At 40.6% G+C, this 13610-nt stretch overlaps 1 protein-coding gene across 1 annotated transcript in view; it reads left to right on the top strand.

Moving 5' to 3' along the window:
- The window catches only part of LOC118358501 (zinc finger matrin-type protein 4-like), a 199084-nt gene extending 186169 nt beyond the window's left edge, over positions 1-12915 (top strand). The window contains exon 7 of the mRNA XM_035736400.2: positions 10801-12915. Within this exon, the coding sequence (XP_035592293.1) occupies positions 10801-10828 (28 nt within the window). The 3' untranslated portion in view covers positions 10829-12915. The remainder of the gene's footprint in view (positions 1-10800) is intronic.
- The last annotated feature ends 695 nt before the right edge of the window (positions 12916-13610 follow it).

Raw genomic sequence — 13610 nt, 5'->3', positions numbered from 1 at the left:
AATTATTGCATCTGAGCTCCTAGAGTGTGCAACTCTCCTTTTCTTTACCAAGTTAGTAAATTACACAGCCTCATGTTTTGACCACATCGGATTGAGGGTAATTACACATCCTTTTACCTCCCCTAGTCAAAATATCCCATAGGATTAGGGATTTTTCCAATAGGACTGGCTCAAAAATCTGATAGGATTGAATCAATCCCATATTGTGGTTTGACAGTTGACAGTTTACTGGTCTTTCATTTGGATTGCAGTTCAACATAAATGTTCAGGTTTCTGTGCCATATTTAGCTGTGTCAAGAAAAAAACTACAAATTAGATTATTTAAGATTATTCTTGCAAACATCCTGAATGTGGACAGTATGTGTTAGATTAAACAACCTCATGTTTTGACCACATCAAATTGAGGGTAATTAAACATCCTTTTTTTATTTATTTTTTTACCTCAGATGAGTTATTATTATTATACATCTTAAATTGTAATCACAAGTTGCAATGACACAATTGAATACTTAAAACAGATCAATATCACTGGTTTTGTACCATTGATTGTCATATGCACCAGCAGTTTTAGGACTTCTTACAATCATTTTCAAACTCAAATGGCAAGGAAAATTCGGGGTGCTCTCTGTATAAAAGTCACTGACCTAATATTTAATTTACTAACTTGGTAAAGAAAAGGAGAGTTGCACACTCTAGGAGCTCGGATGCAATAATTTAATAACCTTACACAAATGCGTAGATTTGAGAGTCAAACTATCAATCAAAAAACAGCCAACTGTTGTACGGGTTGATATCCTATGGCAAGTCGTGATTCGTTGGAAGTTAAGTGTTTTTCTCCTTCCGCGTTTCGGCAGCCTCACAAAACTTCTGACATTCTAGAATCTAGATGGCTGTCTTCAGCAACTTCTCTTTAACCAGTGATATGTGACTTCATCTCAGATTCCCTGTGGCTTTGAATAGTGTTAATTTAAACAGTGCACACACACCAAACATTTACCCCCCGCTCTATTGATTTCAACTTGATATCAATATGAGTGATTGACAAATAAGTCCTGCGTTTCTCTTTACATTTTGGTGACCCCCAAATCAAAACACATCACTTCAAAATGCAGCTGGTTGTCTTTAGACGGTTTTCCTCTATGTGTTGAAAATATTTCCAGTTTCCATGTGGTTTGAGGGTTGTGTTAGTTTCAACAGCACATACAACCGGATTTCCCCCTCATCAATATGATTTTTTTTATTTTTTTATTTATTTAACCTTTATTTAACCAGGTAGGCTAGTTGAGAACAAGTTATCATTTGCAACTGCGACCTGGCCAAGATAAAGCATAGCAGTGTGAACAGACAACACAGAGTTACACATGGAGTAAACAATAAACAAGTCAATAACACAGTAGAAAAAAGAGTCTATATACATTGTGTGCAAAAGGCATGAGGAGGTAGACAAATAATTACAATTTTGCAGATTAACACTGGAGTGATAAATGATCAGATGGTCATGTACAGGTAGAGATATTGGTGTGCAAAAGAGCAGAAAAGTAAATAAATATAAACAGTATGGGGATGAGGTAGGTAAAATTGGGTGGGCTATTTACCGATAGACTATGTACAGCTACAGCGATCGGTTAGCTGCAAAGATAGTAGATGTTTGAAGTTGGTGAGGGAGACTTCAGCGATTTTTGCAATTCGTTCCAGTCACAGGCAGCAGAGAACTGGAACAGTTAGTGATTAATTGCCACTTGTCAGAACAGGGTTTTTGGTGCATATGCAGTTTATAAGGGGATCATTTAAAAAATATATAAGTACTATGATTACTATTGTGGCAAATGTATATGTAGGTAGTGCATTTTATGTTTAGGTTTTTAATATAATCCCAAACTGTATTGATTATTGATTTGGACACTTCAAAACAGTGTTTTGACTTCGGGCTATTTATCTATGGGAAGAAGCAACATCATCATTTTCACCTTATGTTTTAGGAATATAAAAGGAACTTTCAACTTGAATGTCCATTTATATTCTACTTATTTAGGTAAAAACTGTTGAATGAGTCCAACAACTCATGATTGATGATCTACCAGAAATATACTGGCACATACTGTATATTTAGCAAAAACCAACAATATAAATATATTTCTCATCTGCTATAACTATACAGTGACTTAAACATTATATACAAATGGCTACAATTTAGCTAACTAACGTTAGTCAGCTGATTAGCAAATTGTGGCTAACAGTAGTTTCTTAGATAGCATAAAAACGTGCATAAAATGCTGCCCAATGATGAAAATATGACAAACTTAATCAGGAAACATAAGGAAATACTGTACTCACACAGTGAAGGATATAACAGTTAGAATCTCTGTTTTCTAACATTATTATTCTGTGCCCAGCCACAGGCAGCGAGCTGAACTTGGTAGTTAATTAATACTCCAAGCTTGTGCTCGTTATGACGTCACCAGTCACTATTAAAGGGACAGGTTTTCTTACAAGTGAATAAAACCGGAAATGAATATAGAACTGTTGTTTCCGATCAACGAACATTTTGTAATTGTGGTTGTATTGTAGTGGAACTAATGACAACAAAATATAATTTAATGGATTAAATTTTAAAAATGTATAATAGGATTCTGTTTGGGGTGACAAAATCCTATATGATTGCATGAATCATATAGGGTCCAATAGGATTACTTTCTATTTCCATTAGAAAATTAGGATTCTGATAGAGGTAACACAAAATTGTGAGAATCCTATATGATTCTGTTGGAAAAATCACTAATCCTATTGGATTTTTTTGACTAAGGAAACTTTTGTTCCCTTGTTATTCCCTTGTCTTAGAAAATAAATAGTATTCCTCCACTCCCAAGAACAGTGCAAAAATAAAGGTATTGTATTGACTTGTTATATGACTTGTCAAACAATAGAGGCTATATCCTCTTTCATAGAATATTTCATTTTCCTATAGCCGATATATGATAGGAAAAGTCACTTTCGCTGATGATGCCGAGCACAAGCACCCCCAAGTTATGAAGGCTTGCATGTGTCTTCTATTATGGTCTCAGCTTGACATTATTAATGTCAATCAAGACCGTTCAGTCACGATAAAAAGGTATTGCCACACAGACGTACAGAGGTGTAGAATGTGTGAAATGCAGTTGTGTCTCTTTGTATATGAAAGGTCAGTCCCATTATTTTGTTGCCGTACAACCTGGAATTAAAATGCATTTTTGGCGAGTTTGTATCATTTAATTTACACAACATGCCCGCCACTTTGAAGATGCTAAATATTTTTCTTGTGAAACAAACAAGAAATAAGACAAAACAACAGAAAACCTGAGTGAGCATCAACCCCCCAAAAAAGCCAATACTTTGTAGAGCCACCTTTTGCAGCAATGACAGCTGCAAGTCTCTTGAGGTATGTCTCTATAAGCTTGGCAAATCTATCCACTGGGATTTTTCCCCATTCTTCAAGGAAAAACTGCTCCAGCTCCTTCAAGTTGGGTAGGTTCCGCTGGTCATACCACAGATTCTCAATTGGATTGAGGTCTGGACTTTGACTAGGCCATTCCAAGACATTTAAATGTTCCCCATTAAACCACTCGAGTGTTGCTTTAGCAGTATGCTTAGGGTCATTGTCCTGCTGGAAGGTGAACCTCCGTCCCAGTTTCAAATCTCTGGAAGACTGAAACAAGTTTCCCTCAAGAATTTCCCCGTATTTAATAACATCCATCAATTCTTCAATTCGGAACAGTTTCCCAGTCCCTGCTGATGAAAAACATCCCCACAGCATGATGCTGCCACCACCATGCTTCACTGTGGTCTTGGTGATCTCAGAGTGATGAGGTGTTGGGTTTGTGCGAGACATGGCATTTTCCTTGATGGCTAAAAAACTCACATTTTTGTCTCACCTGACCAGAGTACCTACTTCCATATGTTTGGGGAGTGTCCCACGTGCCTCTTGGCGAACACCAAACGGGTTTGCTTATCTCTTATCTATTTGCTTATCTATTTTTGCTTATCACCAAACGGGTGATACGTTTCAACAACTTGTTTGACCTGTTTGGAGAGCTCATTGGTCTTCATGGTGCCTCTTGCTTGGTGGTGTTGCAGACTCTGGGGCCTTTCAGAACAGGTGTATATACACTGAGATCATGTGACAGATCGAATCCACCTTTTTGCAATCTAATAATGTGACTTCTGGGGGTAATTGGTTGCACCAGATCTAATTTAGGGGCTTCATAGCAAAGGGATTGAATACATATGCACCCACCACTTTTCAGATTTTTTCTTTTTTGAAACAGGTTATGTTTTTCATTGCACTTCACCAATTTGGACTATTTTGTGTATGTCCATTACATGAAATCCAAATAAAAATCTATTTAAATTACAGGTTGCAATGCAAGAAAATAGGAAAAACGCCAAGGAGGTGAATACTTTTGCAAGGCACTATATCTCTCTCTGCTGGCCCCTCTCCCTCTTTATGCCCCCCTCTGTCTCTCTCTTCACCTCTCTTTCTCAATGCCCCCCCTTCTCTCTCTCCCCTCTCTCCTCCGTCCTCTCTCTCTCTCTCTCTGTCTCTAGCATGTCAGTCAGTAGAGGATTGCCCAGGAAAGAACTCTCCATGAGACACAATGCTGTGTGCCACAAATCCCCCAACACCTGCTCCTCAAATCCTTCATGCACACACAATCATATTCACAAACATATTCACAACCATATTCACAAGAGGGATAACAGCAGCTATGTGTCTTCAAAGCAAAAAGGCAAATTAATCTAGTTTAACGTTACATCTGATTACAATGCAACAGCAACATATTTCCGTCTGTTCAAAGGTTTATTGGCTGGGGGAATGGATATGCTGGTTGCAGGCATCAGGCATCATTGCAGGAATATTTTCAGACTGGCAGTGCAACTGTAGTGTAGTTTCAGCACTGGTAAAATAGGGTGGTAAAATGTGAGCAGTAGGATATTTGTTTGGACGGGAGCAGACAACAGACCCTGTCTCAATGGTAGCATAAACAACCATATGGAAAATCCTGGAGAGTACACTTTACCAACATAAATCTGGCCACTGTATCGAGCTGCAGCTTAGTGGCTGCGGTAACGCCTAGAGGGGAGGCAGAGGCAATTGATTCTGAAAGTGGCTGTCTGAGGCTGATGCTGATGGCTGCTTCCAGCACTGTGAAGTAGAGTAGTGACTTTGGGTTTGTTTTTTATGAAGGTGTTGGATTTCTAAAATATTGACCAACTACAATGCATTGTGTGCTGGAGCAGAAGAAGCTTGAGCACCAGTGGGAAGAGGAGGAGGAGGAGGAGGAGGAGGAGGAGGAGGAGGAGGGATGTTTAATTTACAAGCCCATCTTTCTCCAGTGATCATCCCCTGTGTGATGGCTTCATGATTTATAATAATGCTCAGTGGAGGCTCTGCTGAGGCCCTTCCACTCTGGCACCGCCCGGCCTTGGTGAGATGCACCGATTAGATGCTCAGTGGAGGGAAGTTTAGAAAGCGCTTTACGGCTCTGTAGAAGGTAGATATCAACAAACAGGCGGGGGCAGCTTGAAAGCAAACCATCAAACAGGAGAGATTGCAGCACAAAGGAGGAAACAGGCAAAGCCACAGAGACAGTCGACTCCAATCGGCGGGCGTTTCTCTTATATGATAGAGCCTAATTTCCTCATTCGTTGACTTCTTAATTAATTCCTAATGCGCATTGGGAGTGAGATAGCTAGGGGCCCGGTATTGGCTACAGAATAGACACATTGTCAATCCCAAATTACATGCGTCTGTACCAGCTCACCTGCTAATCCAAGCTGACATTCTTTCTCTCCAAGCTTTATCTTTCCATCACTCTATTGTTTGGTTTAAGTCATCAGAAATATTTCAGATTGAAAAGATCACTCCATGATGAGCACACTAGACCGACACATGAGAGAGAACTCAGGCCTCTGAGGCTAGCTTTTCAACTATGCATCTTCAACGTGCTTTTGGTCTGACATTCAGTGCCACCAGCTTCCACGACAGACACACGTCTTCTCTACATGATGTCCGGCACGTCCCCTGTGATGTCCCACAGAAAGACATTACCACAAATACACCAGAGGAGAAACATGGCCAAGAACACATTAAGAATGTGTGTGAATGTATACAATGCAGACAATGGATGGGTTTATGAATATACCACTTAAAATTATGTGTAAGGAATATTTATTTTACAGCATTTAGTATGATGATAACTTGCCGGTATACTGTACAAATCTGGAGGACTGCTGCTGTTATGTAGATTGAAATAGTCTTGGACAGGCAACTCGTTCTTACATAGCAACACAACCAGGAGTATCATAAGCTGCAACATAGAAAGAAGAAGGGAGGCATTTTATCACAAAGGGAGAATTAACTTCAAAGGGACTGAAAATGTCCATGTGGATATAGGCATGGAGATAAATAATTCATGGATAATTCCTCCACCAGAGTAATGTGCTGACCGAGTTTGTCACACACTGTATGAATACATAAGTTGTGTGTTTGCAATCACGTGTTTAAGGTCTCTGCATTCAGATGGTGTGGTTTCTATTTGCCGTTGCACCAAGTGAAACTATGTAACTTACACTCGCTTCACGGTAAATTAATCATAAGGCAGTTTGCCTTGAGAGGGAAAATAGAGGAGGCTTGATACTGCTGCTGGAAAATGTATCTTTCCTGTCTCTGACTGACTTGAAGGCTACGGTAGTAGAGAGGGGGGACGGAGAGGGGGAAGAGGTAGAAGGTGGGGTAGGCAGAGAGGGGAAAGAGGGCGAAGGAGAGGGTGAGGGGAGTGGAAAAGGTGAAGGAGAGAGGGAAGGTGAGGGGAGTGGAAAAGGTGAAGGAGAGGGGAAAGGAGAGGGTGGGGTGGGCGGAGATGTGGAAGAGGGCAAAGGAGAGGGTGTGGGGAGGGGAGGGGAAAGGGTGATGTGGGTGGAGAGAGGGAGGGTGAAGGAGAGGGTGGGGTGGGGGGAGAGGGAAAGGGGAGGGGAGGGGAAAGGGTGATGTGAGTGGAGAGAGGGAGGGGAGTGAAGAGGGTGAAGGAGAGGGTGGGGTGGGGGAGAGGGAAAGGGGAGGGTGTGGGGGAGGGGAGGGGAAAGGGTGATGTGAGTGGAGAGAGGGAGGGGAGTGAAGAGGGTGAAGGAGAGGGTGGGGTGGGGGAGAGGGAAGGGGGGTGGGGGGGGGGAAAGGGTGATGTGAGTGGAGAGAGGGAGGGGAGTGAAGAGGGTGAAGGAGAGGGTGGGGTGGGGGGAGAGGGAAAGGGGAGGGTGTGGGGAGGGGAGGGGAAAGGGTGATGTGAGTGGAGAGAGGGAGGGGAGTGAAGAGGGTGAAGGAGAGGGTGGCGTGGGGGGAGAGGGAAAGGGGAGCTGGAGGCTGTGCAGACATTCTCAACGCTGTTCTAAAAGTATGTCCTGCTGTCAGTCTTGGGCAGATGCATCTTTAAGAGCTGTCATTTAGATGGAAAGGAAGGCAGTCAGCAGCAACAGCAGTGTGCTTGTTAGAGGGTGGCAGGCAACCCTATAGTAGATGTTGCCACTAACAATGTAGGACCCTTTTCAGACTCATCACAGAGTGGCCTTGCTTGGCTGAGCTTTTCTCAACGACTTACAGAAATGCTGTGCTCGAGAAGAAATGATCAAATAAACAAAATTATTTAAGGATGGTACTTGGATTAGATTTTCAGCTGCAGGGACAGCAGAGTTTGAAAATGAGACTTGGTTAAAATGTGTTCTCTTGGTTAACTTGGCTTGCTACTGTTATAAACATCTATCTCTGCTGCCCTTTTGGTTGCAATGCCTCATTCAGTTGTCTCATTGTTGTGGCCTGTAATCATCTAGTTAATTAGACCAATTGAACTATGCTCCTTAGACCTCTGGAAAAATATCATGTGTTGTACCAGCCAGTGTTCAACCACCTGAGATCAGAATACATTAGTACTGAGTCCAAAGTAGGGACAACTATAATGGCTGAACATCAGGTGAAAAATCAAGAAATACCTGCATAGTTTCAGATGCACACATTGTTTATTGAGTGCAGCATTGTCCTTTGTACCACAAACGAACACATGAAAATCTCTGGATTTGGGTACACTGCATTTGAACTGAACAGTGGGTGAAACAGTAAATTCAAATTTATCATTTAGCCTACAAAATTATGACTGCATGTTTTCCTGAATGTGTTGTAATTAGTCAGGTTTTATAGTGATGCAAAGTAGCTGAAGAGGCTTCATTCATATGAGTGAAAAAGGCTCTGTCTATCTAGAGTCCCTCTAATGAAAACAAAATGCTAAATACGTCTTTGAGTGGAATAAATCCAGCTCTGCTGGTGTGCTGAGAATGTGTTCATTTTCCTCCAGTTGATGGAACTGTTTGCTTTCTCCAAAGGGAGGCCTCGTCTCAAGGTTGTTTTATTTCTCAACTTTACTCAGTGAATGTTGCGTTAATCTTACTCTTACTCTATAATCCCCCACCTTCCCTCTGCTTTCATTATTCTGTGTTTGTGCGTGTGTGTGTGTGTACATGCACTTGTGTGTTTGCATGCACTTTCCGTGAGTGCTTCTGGGTGTGTGTGTGTGGTGTGTGTAGACTAAGGTCTATGCAGGTCTGATACATTGGCCTTTATGGCGGACTGATTCAGAACTAATGTGGGCCCTGCTCTGCTGCTCTGGCCACATCCTCTAGGGACTATCTCAGCAGGGTGGGGACTAACTCATGGGGACCAACTCAGCAGGATGTGGACTACCTTATGGGACTACCACATGGGGACTAATTCAGCAGGATGAGTACTCCTTCATGGGGACTAACTCAGCAGCATGGGGACTAACTCATGGGGACTACCTCATATGGGACTAACTCAGCAGGATGTTCATTTTACAATCTAAACAGTGATTACTCTCTCTGCTAAGATTACCTGGAGGTAACATAGAAACCCCAGACTAAATGCAAGTCAGGGAATTGATTACTTGAACAAATAATGCTTGTAGATTAACTACTGTTAATGTGACGGGACTTACAGTGCATGAACTGTTACAGGAATTATATTCCTATATGTTTTAATACCCAATTAAAATTAAACACTCTGTCAATTCCTAAGAATTTGTAAGACTCTTGTTTGCATAAAATGGACAGAGACCAGTCTCAAAATCAATAGGCAGCGTTTATTCTCGAGAGTACTGAACATGATACAGTTTACCACAGGTTATAAACTGAAAATGATGTCATTAGTTTTCTAACTGTCCCGTCTCTTCTTCACCCTGGTACAAAGGCTGTATAGTTCTCAAGCCTTCCCACATCGCCTCTCCTAATTTAGATAATTTATGATCCGAGCCAAGGTCTGCCTGTGTAGATAAGCATTCTAGCCAGTCTAGCGATAAGTTCATTCATTTCTACCAAGGAACAGACCGTCCTTGTTCTAATTCTTGATTATATTTACACACATTATATTCAGTACTAGGATTAAAAGGAAATGCATACATATACAGTAACATAATAGTATTCTGATTAGTCAGTCCTGATTGAAATGTATACATAATTAGTCATTATTGATTAAAAAAAATCCCTTAACATGAACCAATGGGGGTTAAGAATTCTGTTGTAGTACTGTTTTGGTAGTCTATTGGCTCAAAATAAGCTTTGATATACTTTCCCAGTCAAACGTTTTTGGACACACCTACTCATTCCAGGGTTTTTCGTTATTTTACTATTTTCTACATTGTAGAATAGTAGTGAAGACATCAACATTATGAAATAACACATGTGGAATCATGTAGTAACCAAAAAAGTGTTAAACAATCTAAATATATTTTAGATTTTAGATTCTTCAAAGCAGCCACACTTTGCATTTGTGACAGCTTTGCACAATCTTGGCATCCTTGAATGTAAGGTAGCCTGGCGGGTAGGCGATTTGGCCCAGTAACCTTTCTGGATTGAATGCCTGAGCAGACAAGGTACAAATCTGTCGATCGCCCCTGAGGCAGTTAACCCCCAACAACAACTATTCCCCAGACACCGATGACGTTGATGTTAATTAAGGCAGGCCCCCGCACCTCTCAGAGGGGTTGGATTAAATGTGATAGACATATTTCAGTTGAAAGCATTCAGTTGTACAACTGACTAGGTATCCTCCTTTCCAACCCCCTCTTTTTCTCTGCTGTAGACTATCTATAGCACGGCAGACTATCATATCAGATGTGGAATGGTCGTCATGCTTTGAAAAATGTCATACCATATTAAGTGAGAGGTCCTTTAAGTATGATTTCTCTTAGACAGGGAAAGAACAGGGAGAGGCATCTCTGACAGTGATTGTGTGTTGATAAACCATTCGATAAGGCCTTTAGTCAATGTTGCGATGTCCTGGATATGCTATAAAACCTGGCATTCCTCTTAAATCACCACACAAGTGGGATTAGATGTTGGCTACTCTAAGTGTCATCAGTGAGCTCCGAGGGCCTTGTTGAGGACATGAAAAACGAGCGCATAAAGTCAAGTGGTGCGTGACGTACGGGAGACAGAGATGAGAAAGTGTCCTGAGGAGGGTTTTGTATCCAGTCTAGATGAGACGAGGCTGTTTAGAACTCATACTTTAACTACCCTCTGCTGCTGGTTGTGATGGTCTCCTTATTGTGGGAACTTTATTGTTGATCTTATCAGGATAATTTCCTTTTTACCTGGTTTATTTTATTGGTTGAGATATAATTTACTTTTGTGGTCTCATGACAATAACTTCTCTACCTTTCCCTCCCTCTCTCTCTTGTTCTCTCCCTCTCTGTGTCTTTCTTTCAGCCTGAAGAATCAGATATGTGTCCAGTGAATCTTGAAGAACAAAATAAACCATTGGATTGATGTCAGACAAGCTGTGGTCAGCTTGCCCTGCTTTTTCTGTCTCTGCTCTGCTTTCTCTCTCTACCACACACACACTCTCTACCACACACACACACACACACACACACACACACACACACACACACACACACACACACACACACACACACACACACTTTCTCTCTCTCTGTCTCTCTCTATGTCTCTCTCCATGGCCCTGCTGGCATACAGTAGGAGAACAAGGGGTTTTGTAATGCTCCATCTCCACAGCATCTCTCTCACCTGTCAACGTAAAGCTTCTGCAGAACTCTTCTCATTTTGGCCGTGTGATCATCAACATTCCACACTAACAGATTTTCAGTATGTTTAAAGACAATGGTCCAACAGCATAAAAGTTGATCGGGAAAAAGGGACGGTCCCCTCAATGCATGATGAAACAAACAACCTGCAACTTCATGCTAACTATGCTTTTTGCTTTAGCTGTGTTAGAGAGAGGAATACTCTGTGGCATTTTGACTTGAGGAATATAGTTTTTTGTAGTTTCTTTACCTCTGAAACAGAAAATGTATAAGATAACTTATATGTAGGTAATATATTGTTTTTAGATTTTATTTGAGTAATTTATTTAAACAATTGTATTTGGATTGCCATCAGAATTATTTTTTTCTTCAGAATAATGTATAACATTATAATAATGATTTAATGATTGGGTCTACAGTATGCTACAGTATGTATTACCATACAATCTTACAATAACATAATATCCCTGGTGGACATAGGGTTTTGTTGGCAATAATAATGACAGCTTAAGAAATGCCTTTGAACATAATATATATTTTTAAATTTTTGGAATTGATCTTTCTGTGTCCCTAGCCGTTTTGGAAGGAGAATCTAGATAGGGATCTATATTGTCAGTGTTCCAGGTCTCAACATGTGTTCTCTGTTCCTCCATGTGGTTTTGAGGTTCATATGTGGTCTTCATCTCAGGGAGGTCCCATTGATTACTATTGTTCAGAATCATGATTCAGATTCATGAACTGTTTTAAAATGTTACTACGTTCGTGTTCACTGAATTCATTCCAAAAAAGCCTTTTAGAATGTGTAAGTAATACAGCCAATTACAGTAAATTTGAATCAAACCATGTTATTCTGTAATGGTGTGAAACATTGCTGTTATGATGATGATGATGTCTTATTCAGAGATGGAGAGTATTTAAAAAGCAATCCAACTTTAATATACAACCTTATTACAACATTCTGTAGCAACTCTTTCATTCTAGTATGTTATTCGAACATCAAAGCTACGTTATGACAGTGGTTCCTGTTGCCATAGCAGGTGTTTTCGTAGAAATGTCTATTTGTTCTTACTGTTGTGGACTAAACAGTTTATTGGTAATTGGGAAAGCAGATGCATCTTTATACAGATATAAGTTATTTATTTTCCTGTCAGTACAGTGCAGTCAGTGTCTGTCGACAGCAAAGATGTGTTTGATCAATAGCCTTGATAAATGTGTTCAAATGTATTTTTGTGCTAATTTATAAATAACTGATCTGTTTGTTTTGAAAGTACCATTGTCTGGAATTGTTACACCAGTTGAAACCAAGCCTTTTTAGATGTTTTGATAAGACTTCAACTGTTTTTATTTACTGCTTACTCAACAACAAAACACCAAAGCATGTTCATGGGCATTAGAGAGATGGAGAGAGAAACTCACAAACATACAACAAATAATTCTGAACTGAACACCAACTGAAGCTGGCTCAACTGAGAGCCATCCGCCTTGTGAGATGCCACAGGCAAAAAAACAAACATAATGTACAAAGTGTTTTTACTATTACAAGCAACTTAAGATGTACTCTGTGCACGAATGATTTACTAATTAATGCAACTCTGCGATCCACTGAATTGCTTTGCTCAACCCAAGTCATAACGTTACATTCTGCCCAACTTTTGCATTGGATCTAGTGTCTCTCCCTCGATCTCCAGAGGAATACCACATCTCATACACCCTACTCACTTTGTGCGCTCTCTGGGTTATGTACTATCCTGTGTCTGAAAAATAATAAAAAGACACTTGCAACTATACTATACTGCCTGTCCAGTTGTGTTCATTTGTTCCGCCTATGTTTTCCTCCGAGCTGGCATTCTTATCCGCAAAGTTAACATGCCCCATTTCTCAAAGGAAAATCCATTTTCACAGTTGACTGAAGATAGAGAATTCCTGAATACTGTTGTCATCCTGTGCTGTACCATTCCATATCAATATCAGGAGACATGGCAGTGAGCAATAAGAGTTACTACCCATCACATGCTTTTTACTGAGTAAGATACAGTGCTTCTATATGGAGGTCTAGACACCTCTGGTGAATACAACCTCTGTTTTTATCTAACCCTAGAGCCGAGCTGACTCTTTTGTCGGAAGGAGTAGCACAGGTATTCCTCTATCTGTTATTCCCCTGGAATCAAAGTCGTCCAGCTACACTATATAAACAAAAGTATGTGGACACCCCTTCAAATGACTGGATTTGGCTATTTCAGCCACACCCGTTGCTGACAGGTGTACACAGACATGCAATCTCCCTATACAAACATTGACAGTAGAATGGCCTTACTGAAGAGATCAGTGACTTTCAATGTGGCACTGTAATAGGATTTTTCCTTTCCAACAAGTCAGTTTGTCAAATTGCTGCCCTGCTAGAGCTACCCCGGTCAACTGTAAGTGCTGTTATTGTGACGTGGAAGTGTCTAGGAGCAACAATGGCTCAGCCGC

The sequence above is a fragment of the Oncorhynchus keta genome, chromosome 25 (assembly GCF_023373465.1).
Source record: "Oncorhynchus keta strain PuntledgeMale-10-30-2019 chromosome 25, Oket_V2, whole genome shotgun sequence".
NCBI lineage: Eukaryota > Metazoa > Chordata > Actinopteri > Salmoniformes > Salmonidae > Oncorhynchus > Oncorhynchus keta.
Note: the sequence above shows the minus strand (reverse complement) of the source record. Positions and strands in the feature narration are given on the sequence as shown.